The sequence below is a fragment of the Amphiprion ocellaris genome, chromosome 3 (genome assembly GCF_022539595.1).
Source record: "Amphiprion ocellaris isolate individual 3 ecotype Okinawa chromosome 3, ASM2253959v1, whole genome shotgun sequence".
Classification (NCBI taxonomy): domain Eukaryota; kingdom Metazoa; phylum Chordata; class Actinopteri; family Pomacentridae; genus Amphiprion; species Amphiprion ocellaris.
This window is the reverse complement of record NC_072768.1, coordinates 40804890-40819078: the sequence shown is the minus strand read 5'-3', so window position 1 is coordinate 40819078 and position 14189 is coordinate 40804890. Positions and strand designations below refer to the sequence as shown.

The 14189-nt window shown below is 45.5% G+C and overlaps 1 protein-coding gene across 2 annotated transcripts; it reads right to left on the bottom strand.

The window, feature by feature from the left end:
- Position 1: 1 nt before the first annotated feature.
- LOC111578293 (transcription initiation factor TFIID subunit 4-like) lies at positions 2 to 14189 on the bottom strand. 2 transcript variants are annotated; one of them, XM_023284963.3, is made up of 15 exons: positions 13027 to 14189; positions 11665 to 11831; positions 10384 to 10464; positions 10097 to 10282; positions 9491 to 9613; positions 9305 to 9394; positions 8980 to 9174; positions 8008 to 8071; positions 7591 to 7696; positions 6872 to 7041; positions 6313 to 6443; positions 4252 to 4377; positions 3994 to 4050; positions 3196 to 3315; positions 2 to 1535 (listed from the first exon to the last, which is right to left on the bottom strand). In XM_023284963.3, exons 1-15 carry the CDS (start codon positions 14150 to 14152, stop codon positions 1371 to 1373), a joined length of 2907 nt encoding a protein of 968 aa, XP_023140731.1. In that variant the 5' UTR covers positions 14153 to 14189; the 3' UTR covers positions 2 to 1370. The 2 variants fall into 2 exon arrangements, with proteins under 2 accessions (XP_023140731.1, XP_023140729.1); XM_023284961.3 differs by having other exon boundaries at positions 10097 to 10285; positions 13027 to 14188.

Sequence of the window (14189 nt, the reverse complement as noted above, 5' to 3'; positions counted from 1 at the left end):
CTTCTTCGTCACTTTTCTTTATTTCATTTTTCTGCAAAGGTACAAACGGCTGTAAAATTCATCATCAGGATCGAATACAGAATGTAGGAAATATAAATAGTCGCAAAAACCCAGTCCTTCCCCGAGCTGAGGACAGATGTTCAGAGCGCTGCAGCTACAGATGACACAAACTAAACATTAAAGCGTTAAGAACCTTCCAGGTGAAGACCAGAGGAGACAGAACCTTCCAGCTGAGGACCATCATGAAGTCGACCATGATGAGGATGAAGGTGATGAAGAGGAACGAGGCCTGAGTGAGTTCTGTGGGAGATCCAGCTCCGGTCTGAGAACAGAACCTCCTCAGAGGAACGTCTGCTGAGAGTCTGAAGGTTTAGATGTTTAAACCTGGAGATCAACGAGCTGCAGATCATTGATCAGCTGATTAGACGACGTCAGAGAAGATCGATCAATAATGAAACTTCATGATGAGTTCAATAAAAGTCCTGTTTCTGAGTTTAGAAAGATTTTCATGGTTTTAGTTGAAACCAGCAGATCTGATGATCAATAATCAGATAATAATAATCTGATCAACAGTCTGGTTTAGAAAATATTCAGTTTGTGATTTAAAAACTTATTTTTATTTAAATGATTCAAGAATAAAAGTTTCACATTAAAATCAGTTCAAAATGTGGAAACAGATCATTCTGGACCAGAACCGCTAAAAGACGGATCAATGACGGAACTGACGTGTTGCAAGAACCGATCACAACCAACCGGATCAGAACCAAACAGAACCGACAGGATCAGAACCAGAGACTCTCAGCAGAAAGATTCCACTGGAAGGTTCCAGTAGAACATCGACACTAAACACATGGAGTCCATGATGACCATCGTCACTAAAGTGATCTGAGCAGAACCCAAACTGAGCAGCCAGACGGAACCAGACAGAACCAGACAGAGATTGAAGGCATCTGTTCAGGTACAGCAGAGTCCAGATCAGCTGCACGGAACCTGCAGCAGGACACTGAGGAGCACCATCACCTGTTCTACATGTTCTCCACACGTTCTCTACATGTTCTCCATATATTCTCAATACATTCTCCATACGTTCGCCACATGTTCCCCACATGTTCTCCATACGTTCTCTATAATTCTCCAAACGTTCTAAACATGTTCCCCACACATTTTCCACATGTTCTCCATACATTCACCACATGTCCGCTATACGTTCTCGGCATCATCCTGCTTGTTCCCCTTCAGTCCCTTCTCCTCAGACGGACCAGCAGAGAACCTCAGAGCTCCAGAACGTTGAATGATGCTCCTGGAGCGGCTGCAGCTGAAGGTTCCGTGATGTTCTGGAGGTGACGTGAAGGTTCTGCAGGAGAGGCGGGTCATTTGAGCAGAGCCTTGTAGAGCATCAGAGAACGTGCCGTGCCGCGGTCCTGCTCCAGGCAGAAGATGAAGTCCCTGAGGTTGACCCGAGTGATCCGCTGACGGACCTGCTGCCGGGACGAAGACGCTGGAACCGAGGAGGAAGGGCCGGAACCGGACGCCACCTGGAGGCGAGACGGAGCGTTAGCAGGAAAAATATTAAACAATAAAAGATAAATTAATATTAAATAAAATACATCAAAATAATATAAAACAATAATATAGTATAAACTACAATATAACAAAATAATAAAACAATAACATGGTATAAGGAGACGTAGCGTTAGCAGGACGGAACAAATGAATATTAAATAAAAGACATTAAAATACTATCAAGTACAATACAGTAATAGAACAGTTTGGTTCTAAAGGTCTGGTTCTAACAGCCCGGTTCCTCAGCTGCAGCTGAGGAAACACAGCACTTTGGGTGGAGCCTCTGTTGTTGGGTCAGAACCAGTCAGAACCAGGTGGAGCAGCTGAATGGTTCCACATGGACCCATGTTGGTTCAAAGAAACAGATTGAGTCTGAAGGTCCAAACAGAACCAGACAGAGGAACCAAACTTCCGTCTACAGTCCGGTTCTTCAGTCAGTGTCTTGTGATAGGGTTACACAAGACAGCTCCTACAACACAACACACTACAACACACTACAACACACCACATACACAACACACTACAACACACTAAATACACAACACACTTCAACACATTACAACACAACGCACTACAACACACTACATACATAACACACTACATACACAACACACTTCAACAACACATTAAATACACAACACACTACATACACAACACACTAAATACGCAACACACTAAATACACAACACACTACAACACACTAAATACACAACACACAACACAACGTCAGCTGCATAGAGACACAAAGAGTCCAAGAAAAGTGAAGAAAATGAACACAGACACACAACACAACGGACACACAACAACAGAGACACACAACAGAGACACAACAGACCATAAAGGACACAAATAGAGCAGAGAGACAAGAACCAAACACAAACAAACACAAAATGAACACAAACCGAGGAACACAAACAGAAATAAAAGTTCATGAAAGACACACAATTAGACACACAAACACCACAAACACAAAACAGCAGGTGAGCAGGTCGTTATATGACTGTAGGACTAACCAGGTTATAACCTGCTGGTTATACTAACCTACTAGTTAAGGTGGCCCCACTAGTTAAGGTGGCCCTACTAGTTAATGTGACCTACTAGTTAAGGTGGCCCTACTAGTTAAGGTAACCTACTAGTTAAGGTGGTCTTACTAGTTAAGGTGACCTACTAGTTAAGGTGGTCCTACTAGTTAAGGTGACCCTAGTTAAGGTGGTCCTACTAGTTAAGGTGACCTACTAGTTAATGTGGTCCTACTAGTTAAGGTGGTCCCATTAGTTAAGGTGGCCCTACTAGTTAAGGTGACCTACTAGTTAAGGTGATCCTACTAGTTAAGGTAACCTACTAGTTAAGGTGACCTACTAGTTAAAGTGACCTACTAGTTAAGGTGGTCCTACTAGTTAAGGTAACCTAATAGTTAAGGTGACCTAATAGCTAAGGTGACCTAATAGTTAAGGTGGTCCTACTACTTAAGGTGGTCCTACTACTTAAGGTAACCTACTAGTTAAGGTAACCTACTAGTTAAAGTGACCTACTAGTTAAGGTGGTCCTACTACTTAAGGTGGCCCCACTAGTTAAGGTGGTCCTACTAGTTAAGGTAACCTACTAGTTAAGGTGGTATAGATCCTCTCTCACCTCGTTTCCACTCGAGGCTCCAGGTGAGTCCAGTTTACGTTTCTTTCGAGGTCCGATGGCGGCCAGAGCCGTGAGGTTGGCGTCTCGCTGTCGCATCTGAGCCAGTTCCTGCTGCTGCATCTGGAGAACAAACAGAACCATCAGCGGCTGGTGGGCGGAGCTACCTGAACCTGTAGGGGCAGAGCTATCTGCACCTGTAGGGGGTGGAGCTACAACAGGAAGAGGAACTGCAGGTCACCAAAATTATTAGTCTGAGATGACTGGAAGGTCAGAGAGAGTTTCTGTGTGTGTGTGTGTCTGCGTGTGAGTGTGTGTGTGTGTGTGTGTGTGTGTGTGTTGACAGCTGACATGATGTGAAGCAACACAGTGTCTCATTAACACGAATTAAAGTTAATTAGACATGAAAGATGAGACACACACACACACACACACACACACACACACACACAGACACACAGACAGACAGACACACACAGACAGACACACACAGACACACAGACAGACAGACAGACACACACACAGACACACACACACAGACACACACACACACACACACAGACACACACACACACAGACACACACACACACACACTCAGACACACACACAGACACACACACACAGACAGACAGACACACACACAGACGCACACACACACACACACATGCACAGACACACACAGACACACACAGACACACACAGACACACACACACAGACACACACAGACACACACAGACACCGACAGACACACACAAGTCTCCATCCCTAACGCCTCCAGACCAGCTGCAGCTCCTCCTACCTCTTTAGCTTTCTGCTTCAGACGGGCCTGTTCAGGATCTTCCTGTCTGGCGCGACTCTGAGGAAAAACACAAACATCAGATTAAACAACTTTCAGCTGAAACTGGATTTTATTCACCAGGAAACTCTCCATGGAGATAAACACGATAAAGGTTCATTTAACAGAAACATCCTTCAGACATAACTACAGTAATATTTACAGTAATAGCAATATTTTTAGTATTAGTAATATTTATAGTAAGTGAGGTGTTCTCGTCACCTTGGCAGCCTTCAGCAGCATCTCTCTCTCCTGCTCATCCTTCCTCTGCTTCTCCATCCTCTCCAGCTGTTCGAAGAAACGAAGCTGAGAACGAACGTCTGACGTCTGCTCATGAAGTTCTTCATCCTGGAAACACCAAGGTCAGAGTTAGAGGATTATTAGGTTATTATTAGGTTAGCATTAAGTTATTATTAGGTTGTTATCATTAGGTTATTATTAGGTTGTCATTAGGTTGTTATCATCAGGTTATTATTAGGTTATCATTAGGTTATTACCATTAGGTTATTATTAGGTTGTTATCATTAGGTTATGATTAGGTTGTTATTAAGTTATCATTAGGTTGTTATCATTAAGTTATCATTAGGTTGTTATCATTAAGTTATCATTAGGTTATCATTAGGTTATTATTAGGTTGTTATTATTAAGTTATTATTAGGTTGTTATCATTAGGTTATTATTAGGTTGTTATCATTAGGTTATTATTAGGTTGTTATCATTAGTTTATTATTAGGTTATCATTAGGTTATTATTATTAAGTTATTAGGTTATCATTAGGTTATTATCATTAGGTATTATTAGGTTATCATTGGGTTGTTATTAGGTTGTCATTAGGTTCTCATTAGGTTGTTATCATTAGGTTATTATTAGGTTGTCATTAGGTTATTATTAGGTTGTCATTATTAGGTTATAATTAGATTATTATTAGATTATCATTAGGTTATAATTAGGTTGTTATCATGTTATTATTAGGTTACCATTAGGTTGTTATTATTAGGTTATTATTAGGTTGTTATTATTAGGTTATCATTAGGTTATTATTAGGTTATCATTAGGTTATTATTAGGTTATTATCATTAGGTTATTATTAGGTTATCATTAGGTTGTTATCATTAGGTTATTAGGTTGTTATTATTAGGTTATCATTAGGTTGTTATTAGGTTGTCATTAGGTTGTCATTAGGTTTTTATTAGGTTGTTATTATTAGGTTATCATTAGATTATTATTATGTTAGCATTAGGTTGTCATTAGGTTGTTATCATTAGGTTATCATTAGGTTGTTATCATTAAGTTACTATTAGGTTGTCATTAGGTTATTATCAGGTTGTTATTATTAGGTTGTTATCATTAGATTATCATTAGGTTGCTATCATTAGGTTATTATTAGGTTATCATTAGGTTATGGGTTAGGTTGTTATCATTAGGTTATCATAAGGTTATTATCCAGTTATTATTAGGTTATCATTAGGTTATTATCATGAGGTTGTCATTAGGTTATCATTAGGTTGTTATCATGACTGTCATTAGGTTATCATTAGATTGTTATTAGGTTATTATTAGGTTGTTATTATAAGGTTATCATTAGGTTATTATCAGGTTATTATTAGGGTACCATTAGGTTATTATTAGGCTATTATCAGGTTACTATTGGGTTACATTGGTATATATAGATATATAGATAAGATCTTCTGATCAGCATTAAAACATCTGCTAACATTTTCCTCCTCATCACAACTCAGTTGGACTTCCTGGAACTCTTTCAGACATTCTGAGTAAAATTTGCTGTGAATCAGCAGAAAGAGACGTTTAAAAACGTTCTATGTAAATCTAATCCATTATTATTATTATTATTACTATGTGTTTCTGAGGAACTCTGTTATTCCTAATTCAGATTAAACTATGTTTTTCTATAAATAAACTCAGATTAAACTCTGTTATTCCATAAACTCAGATCAAACTCTGTTATTCCATAAAATAAACTCAGATCAAACTGTTATTCCATAAAATAAACTCAGATTAAACTCTGTTATTCCATAAATAAACTCAGATCAAACTCTGTTATTCCATAAATAAACTCAGATCCCGGTTAAACATCGACTCGTCTGCATTCACTCTAACGTCACAGTTTGTTTAACAGATGAAATCCAGCCGGTAAATCTCTCTGAATGAAGACTTTTCTAAGAGAAGCTTCAGATGAGGCTGAACATGAGATGTTATCTGGAAGATTTAACCCATCCAAGATCAAGACCAGAACCAGGACCAGGCGTTCTTATAGTTCCTCACCTTCCCTCCGTCGGTGCGGTGCTGAGCCACGGCTGAAACTCTCTCCAGCAGCGAGCGGAGTCTGGACTGGGTGGCGTGGGAGACGAAGTTCACCACCTCCAGAGGAACCTCGGTGACACCCAACTTCTTAGCTGAAGACCAGAAAACACAGCGTCAGCAGGACGGTTCTGAGCCGACGCACCTCAATAACACAGAATTCTGCTAAACATTGTCAGTGTGAGGACTGATCTATAGAACTCCCAATGTCTGCTCCCATAAAACCCAACAACTGGACATAGAAATGAACATCTCTGGTAGAACGTTGGCTCTCCAACAGCTGATGACCATCCTGGTCCTTCATCCACCTCCTCAGGTACAGATCTAGCGTTTGGATCAAGGGTTCTTCCATTTAAACTCCCTGCTGAGGATCAGTCAGTTCATCTGATCTTCACTGAGCTCAGGTCAGAGAAACCACAGAAGAATAACTTCAGCCAGTTTATAACATTAAAAGATTTTATCTAAAGCCAACAAGTCACCTGTCCAGGTATAACAGACGTACCTGTCCAGGTGACAGATGTACCTGTGTCGAGGATGCGGCGGTGCAGCAATCCGGTGGGCAGGAATGATTCGTCTTTGCAGGATCGGATCTTGGTTCCGACGAGCTCCGAGCTGGTTGCTAGGATACGAGCGTTCTCCTCGTTCAGGTTGACGCCAGCCATCGACGCCACATCGTTGATGTCATCATCGTCTCTGCAGGTGAGGAAGAGGAAACAGGTTCATCATCTGATCAGGTATTACATGATTACACATCACATGAACTTCCTGATCTAAAACTGACTCAGCACCCTGCTGGTCAACCTGGGAACTACAGTCTACCACTAACTGGTCCTCAGGATGATTAACTGGTTAAACTGGTAACTACAATCTAACCTGCTGTAGATTCACTGACCGGACTGGTTATAGAATAAATACATTTAATGACTGAACACTTTATTTCAGTGACTTTATGTATTGAATGAGCAGCAGTTTGAATTATTGATTATAGATTATTATTGTTATGAGATGAACCCCGAGGACAGACATTTAAAGACCTGAGCCGTTTACAGAAGTCCAGAAAAAGACACAAAAATTAGGATGATAAAACACTTTCAGATTGTTATGTGTCTTCGTGTTGTTTTGCATGTTTTTGTGGCTGTTTTGTGTATTTTTGTGGATATTTCGTGCCGTTATGTGTCTGCAGACTCTTTCATCTGCAGGGTGATTTCTGTTTTCTTGTGTTTTTGTGCTCATCAAACTCACCTGAAAGTCCCGCCCCCTGGGTCGCTCAGCTTCTTCTGATTGGCTTGTGCTGTCAGGTTCACAGGAGTTTTGCCGGCGATGGTTGTGGGTCCTCGTATGAGTGTACCTGAAGCAGAAAACACACCTGTAGAGCTCGTGCTGCCGCCTGGTGGTTCAGATCAGAGAAGTTTGTACCTGTGAACTCTGGTGAGCTCAGACACCTGCAGCTCAGAGAGACGAGGACGTCCAGCTCCTCATGTTCTGACCTTCAGGTTGGTCAATTAGAAATTAAATAAAGTCTGAGCCTCTACCTGAGCAGCTTTACATCAACACAGAAACACCTGTCTGACAGGTAAACACCTGTGTGACAGGTAAACACGTGCTCCACTACAAAGCTCCTGTTAATGTTAAATAAGTTAGTTGATCGGCTGGACTCACCTGCAGGTCTGAACGTCTGACTGATGACCACAGGAGACCGAGTCTGAACACCTGGACGACCCACCTGGAGGAGACATCTTCATCATTAGCGAAACATCACCATCATCATCATCGCCATCATTATCATCATCATCATCATCAGCAGCAGCAGCAGCAGCATCATCATCATCATCAGCATCACCACCACCACCACCATCATCATCACCACCATCATCATTATCACCACCACCATCATAATCATCACCACCATCATCATCATCCCCACCACGATCATCATAATCATCACCATCATCATCACCACCATCATCATCATCCCCACCACGATCATCATAATCATCACCATCATCATCACCACCATCATCATCATCCCCACCATCATCATCATCCCCACCACGATCATCATAATCGTCACCATCATCATCACCACCATCATAATCATCACCATCACCACCACCACCATCATCATCACCACCACCACCACCATCATCACCACCATCATCACCACCACCACCATCATCATCATCACCACCACCACCACCACCATCATCACCACCATCATCACCACCACCACCATCATCATCATCATCACCACCACCATCATCTTTATCACCATCATCATCATCATCAACACCACCACCACCATCATCATCACCACCATCGCCATCATCACCATCATCATCACCACCATCGCCATCATCACCATCCCCACCACGATCATCATAATCATCACCATCATCAGCACCACCACCACCACCCTTATCGCCATCATCATCATCATCACCACCACCACCATCATCATCATCCTCCTCATCCTCATCATTACCACCACCACCATCATCCTCATCATCACCACCACCACCATCATCACCACCACCACCACCACCACCACCACCACCACCACCACCACCATCCTCATCATCATCATCACCCTCACCATCATCATATAGCTAATGTTATTACTTCTGTTCCTACCAGAGCTGCCGTGTTAATGGGTGTGTTCAGCCTGACGGTCGCACTGGTTGATCCAATCGGAAGCCTTGGTCTGATGGTGGCGCCAGTGGTAACGGATGCGGGGGCAGCCAGGGGAGGGGCTGAGGTGGTGGGGGGTGCGGTCATCAGAGACTGTTGGCTGCTAAGCAACGACTGACGCAGAGCGGGAAGGCTTTTCTATGGACGGAACCAGAACCAATCAGGAAGGACCTTACACTGGACAGTTAGAATACTGCAGTACTGACAGTAGTCACAATACTGCAGTACTGCAGTAGTCACAGTACTGCAGGTAGTACTATGGTGGTACCTTGAGGAAGGGGATGAGGTAGGGCTGTGGGGAGGACTTCAGCTCAGCCTGCAGCCGAGTGGTGAACTCCTCAGGCTCAATCTTTGCATCCTGAACACACATGAACACAGGAACATACATGAACACAGGAACATACATGAACACAGGAACCTGAGCAGATGAACACTCAGCTGCAGCAGGACTTACGAGCAGGTCCTGGACCAGGGCCTTCACATTCTTGGAGGTATCTGGGGAGGGAGAGTTGTGAGACGCCAGCTTGATGAGCGTCGCCAGGAAGTTCTTGCATTTCTTCACGTTTTCCTGCATTTCCTGCAACGAAACGAACACGTTAATAACATGCAGCTGTAGTCAGAGCGTGTTGTTGGACAGACGTTGTTGGACAGACATGTTGGACCGACTGTCGATGGACAGACGTGTCGTTGAACAGACGTGTCGATGGACAGACGTGTTGTAGGACAGACGTGTCGATGGACAGACGTGTCGTTGAACAGACGTGTCGATGGACAGACGTGTTGTAGGACAGACGTGTCGATGGACAGACGTGTCGTTGAACAGACGTGTCGATGGACAGACGTGTTGTAGGACAGACGTGTCGATGGACAGACGTGCCGATGGACAGACGTGCCGTTGAACAGACGTGTCGTTGGACAGACGTGTCGATGGACAGGTATGCCGACGGACAGGCGTGTCGACGGTAAGGCATGTTGACGGACAGAGGTGTCGATGGACAGGCATGTCGATGGACAGACGTGTCATTGAACAGACGTGTTGTTGAACATGCGTGTTACTGACCTGTGACACCACGGAGACTCTGGCAGCGGGTGAGGCGGTGGTGGAGGGGGTGGTGCTGGTCATGGGGGACGACTGGACGCCGGTCGGTTTCGCGCCGGTCGTCCCACCAGCCGTGATGACGGTCGGAGTTCTCTGCGGCGCCATCTTTACCGACACGGCGGCGGCACCGGGCGCCACGGCGAGTGTCTTCTGACAGGAAATACATCACACACATGAACAGTTATGACATCACATTACTGCAGCTACTAACGAGGTTAAATATTCAGCTCATGTCCAGGTAGACTCACCTGTACGGTGGTGGTGGCGGGGGACTGAACCATTCTGGGCTGAGTGGGGGATGCCAGGCGGACGGTCTGAGCTCCAGGAGCCTGCAGACAACAGAGAGGGAAAACAGAACCCAGCAGCAGGTCAGCCAACAGCCAGACTCCACAGAGATCAGCTGATCACTAATTAACTGAACTAGGATCAGTTCTGACATCACAGCTATCCACTGATCTAAAGACAACATCATCTTATTGGACTTAGAGTTCTGCTTTCATTTTAAGCTGAGACATGTTCCTGCTAATGTTCTGCATCTAAATCAGACTGAAATTATCCCATCAGCTTAACAACAGACGCTTCAGGTTACAGATGCTCCCTGAACGCGTCACGGTCCATATCAACGGTTTGAATGTGTTCATCTGAAAACCAGGTAGCTCACCTGGACCAACGACAACAAAAAAGATCAAAAAATCAAAACACGACAAAAAGTTAACATTTTAACCCAAAAATTATTGAGTTAAGATGTTGAAATTTTCTGAAAAACTCCCCAAAATATGAGAATATATTAAGTTAGAAAGAAAAGAAATCAAGAAAAAGTAAAAATTGTGAATGAAAAAAGTCACATTTTATTTTTACCTTCATAATATTTAATTTCCCTGAAAACTTTAAAGAAGGAACTAAAAATTAGAAACAGAAAATGGGATGAGCTGTTCCATATACACTCTGTAGTCTACTGGATGAACTGATAAATAATATATGTGATTAAAGTTCTAATAACTGATGCAGCAGGTCAAAGACCTCCAACCAGACGGAGGAAGTTCTGGAACCACTTTAACTTCACTGTTTACTGGTGGAGATTAACTGATTACTGATCGATCAGACCGTTGGACAAGTAAAATAGTTCAGCTTTGATGGACAGACGTGTTGTTGGACAGATGTGTTGTTGGACAGACGTGTTGTTGGACAGACGTGTTGTTGGACAGACGTGTTGATGGACAGACGTGTTGTTGGACAGACGTGTTGTTGGACAGATGTGCTGATGGACAGACGTGTTGATGGACATACGTGTTGTTGGACAGATGTGTTGTTGGACAGACGTGTTGTTGGACAGACGTGTTGTTGGACAGATGTGCTGATGGACAGACGTGTTGTTGGACAGACGTGTTGATGGACAGACGTGTTGTTGGACAGATGTGTTGTTGGACAGACGTGCTGATGGACAGACGTGCTGATGGACAGACGGTCCTTGTGGTGATTAATTGATTATTGATCTAGCAGACGGTTGGTTCCTGGCGGGTAGAACCTACCGTGGTGGCAGTGCTGACCCGGATGGTGGCGCCGGCTGTGGGCGCCGTCGGTCTGGGGCTGATATTGGCCACCGTCTGGCCTTGCTGGGTCTTGGCCTGGGCCTGAGCCAGAACCTGCTGTGGAACCATGACCAGCTGACCCGCCTCGGTCCGGACCAGAACCATGCCTGAGGAGGAACGTTCGGGTTAGAGGAGGTTCTCCAGAGAGAAGATTGACTTTAATCTGACAGTAAACTGAATATCTGCTGGGTTCTACTGTGGTTCTGTTGTTTCTGATTGACCTGATGACTCATAGAGCACAAAAACAACCAGACTTTATCAAAGTTCTCACAGAAGAACCAACGTGTGTTCTTTAGAACTTTACTGTCCATAACCAGAGACAATAGAACCCAACATCTGGGTCTAATACCAGATAAGGAAGTTCTATGAAGAACCTGTGAACTTCTGAAGAGAAACAGAAAAAAGACAAAATTCTGAGTCTGAAAAAAGACAAATAAGTGATGAATAAATAAGAGAACATCATGTTCTCCAGCAGAATTTTACTTTATTTTGATCTTTTGTGTCCGTTTTCTTAATTTCTGGTCATCTGGTGCCTGATTTCAGTCGGTATTTTTGCTTTATTCGGTGTGTTTTCAGTAATTCTGCATCTCGTTGGTCTTTCTGTCCCTCACTTTATTCATTTCTGGTTCTTTTACCTCTCAGAGTTTCCTCAGAAGTCTGGTTTAGTTCAAAATTTACCATCAGAGAGGAAAGAAACCACAAAATATTCACAGTGAAGAAGCTGAAACCACAGAATTTAGACTGATTTCACTAAAAAATAACTAGTGAAAGTAATTATTTGATGATCTAAATAGTTGGAGATTAGTTTGAGAGCTGATAACGGATCAATAAACATGTAGGACACCATCTAATGATGGGGACACAATCTACTGATAGTGTCCCACATGTTTATTGATCAGTTATCAGCTATCAAACTATCTCTGATTGATCGATCAGACACAGAACCAAAAGACTGGAAGAAAACTGATCATCTGCTTTTCTGCTGATCGATCAATCAGTTTGGTTCAGATTATTGATTAGTGGTGAAGATTCAGATAAACAACCTGTTAATCAATAACCTGAAGGTTCTGATGCTGAACTAATCACTGATGAATAAAGACATCAGTCCTCTGATTACAATGTGATTATCAATACATCAGCTGATCGATTGACTCGTTGATCAGCTCCATGGAAAGAACCAGTTTGGTAAAGAGACCAGAAACTGCAAGTGACCCGTCCGGTCAGCAGGAGCTGGGTCACCTGAAGACACTCCAGGTAGGAGACCCAGCAGGTAGGAGACCCACCAGGTGTGTGTGTTCTCACCTGGAGGCATGGTGAAGCCGGGGGGCAGCTGGATGGTGGTCTGCTGCTGGGGTCGGACAGCCAGGGCCGGCTGGGGGGCCGCTGGCCGGGCGGCGGCCACCAGCCCGGGTCTCTGCTGCGGGATGGAGGTAGCCACCACCGCAGCGCCGGGCGGCCGGACCACGGCCACCGCAGGCTGGGCCACCCCGTTCAACGTGGGCTTGGCCAGGGTGACGGTGGGCGCCGGACTGGTCCCGGTCTGGGTTTGGCTTATGGGGGACTGGGCGGCCGGTGGGGGGGTGCTGGTCAGGATCACGGAGCTCCCGGAGGCGGGCTGACCCGGAACCAGCATCTTGGTGTGCATCAGAGGGCTGCTGTGGTTCAGGACCGGAGCGCTGGAGACGGTCGGGGCCACTAGCGGGGACGCCTTGGGGTCCACCCCGTTCTGGGCCACGCTGGTCGCCGGGCTGGGGAGCCTCTGGAGGGCCACGGCGGGGGAGCTCACCGGGAAGCTGGGGGCGATGATAGCGGAGTTCCCGCTGATCACCGAGCCGGCCCCTGCGGGCGGAGCGGGTGGAGGGACCCCGGGCGAGTTCACCAACTTTACCGCGCCGCCGTTCAAACTTTGCACCCCGGGAGAGGAGGTCCGGACCTCCGCCGCGGGCGCCGCTGGCACCGCCGAGCCGCCGGGAGCCGCGCTGAGACCCAGGACAGCCGCCCGCTGGAAGCTAGCGGCGGTGGCGGGCTGAGTGCTCAAAGTTACGGGTCCCGGTCCCGGGGAAACAGCCGGGGGAGCCGCTCCGGCGGCCGGCAGGCTGGCTCCGGGGGAGATCCCGGCCCCGGCGGCAGCGGAGGTAGAGGAGGGGAGGCTTTTCCCGGACAGCGGCTCGTTAGCGCCCGATTCCAGGGTTAACCCCGCTTTTGGATGCCCTTGTTGCGGCTCCGCGGACCCCGCCGGATCGCGCACTTTCCCTGAGAAGTGGCCGGCAGCGGCCGCAGCTGCCTCCCGTTTCCCGTCGGAATAAGAAGCGGCGGGAGTGTTTCTGTCGCCCAGCTGGGACTCCAGGGAGCCCACCAGGTCGCTGACCGCCTTCTCGTCCACCTCGGTGAAGAGCATGTCCTCCAGTGGGTCGGAAGCTCCCGCCATCTTTGATGCTGGACCGTTGTACAAATCGTATTTTAGA

What these genes read in the sequence shown, in the direction of transcription:
- LOC111578293 (XM_023284961.3), bottom strand. Translation starts at nt 14,152, where the DNA reads ATGGCGGGAGCTTCCGACCCACTGGAGGACATGCTCTTCACCGAGGTG. An exon ending in CCATTAACACGGCAGCTCTG is followed by an intron (nt 8,072 to 8,979) that starts GTAGGAACAGAA and finishes TGTCTCCTCCAG; the next exon opens with GTGGGTCGTCCAGGTGTTCA. An exon ending in TGCTGCTGAAGGCTGCCAAG is followed by an intron (nt 4,051 to 4,251) that starts GTGACGAGAACA and finishes GTTTTTCCTCAG; the next exon opens with AGTCGCGCCAGACAGGAAGA.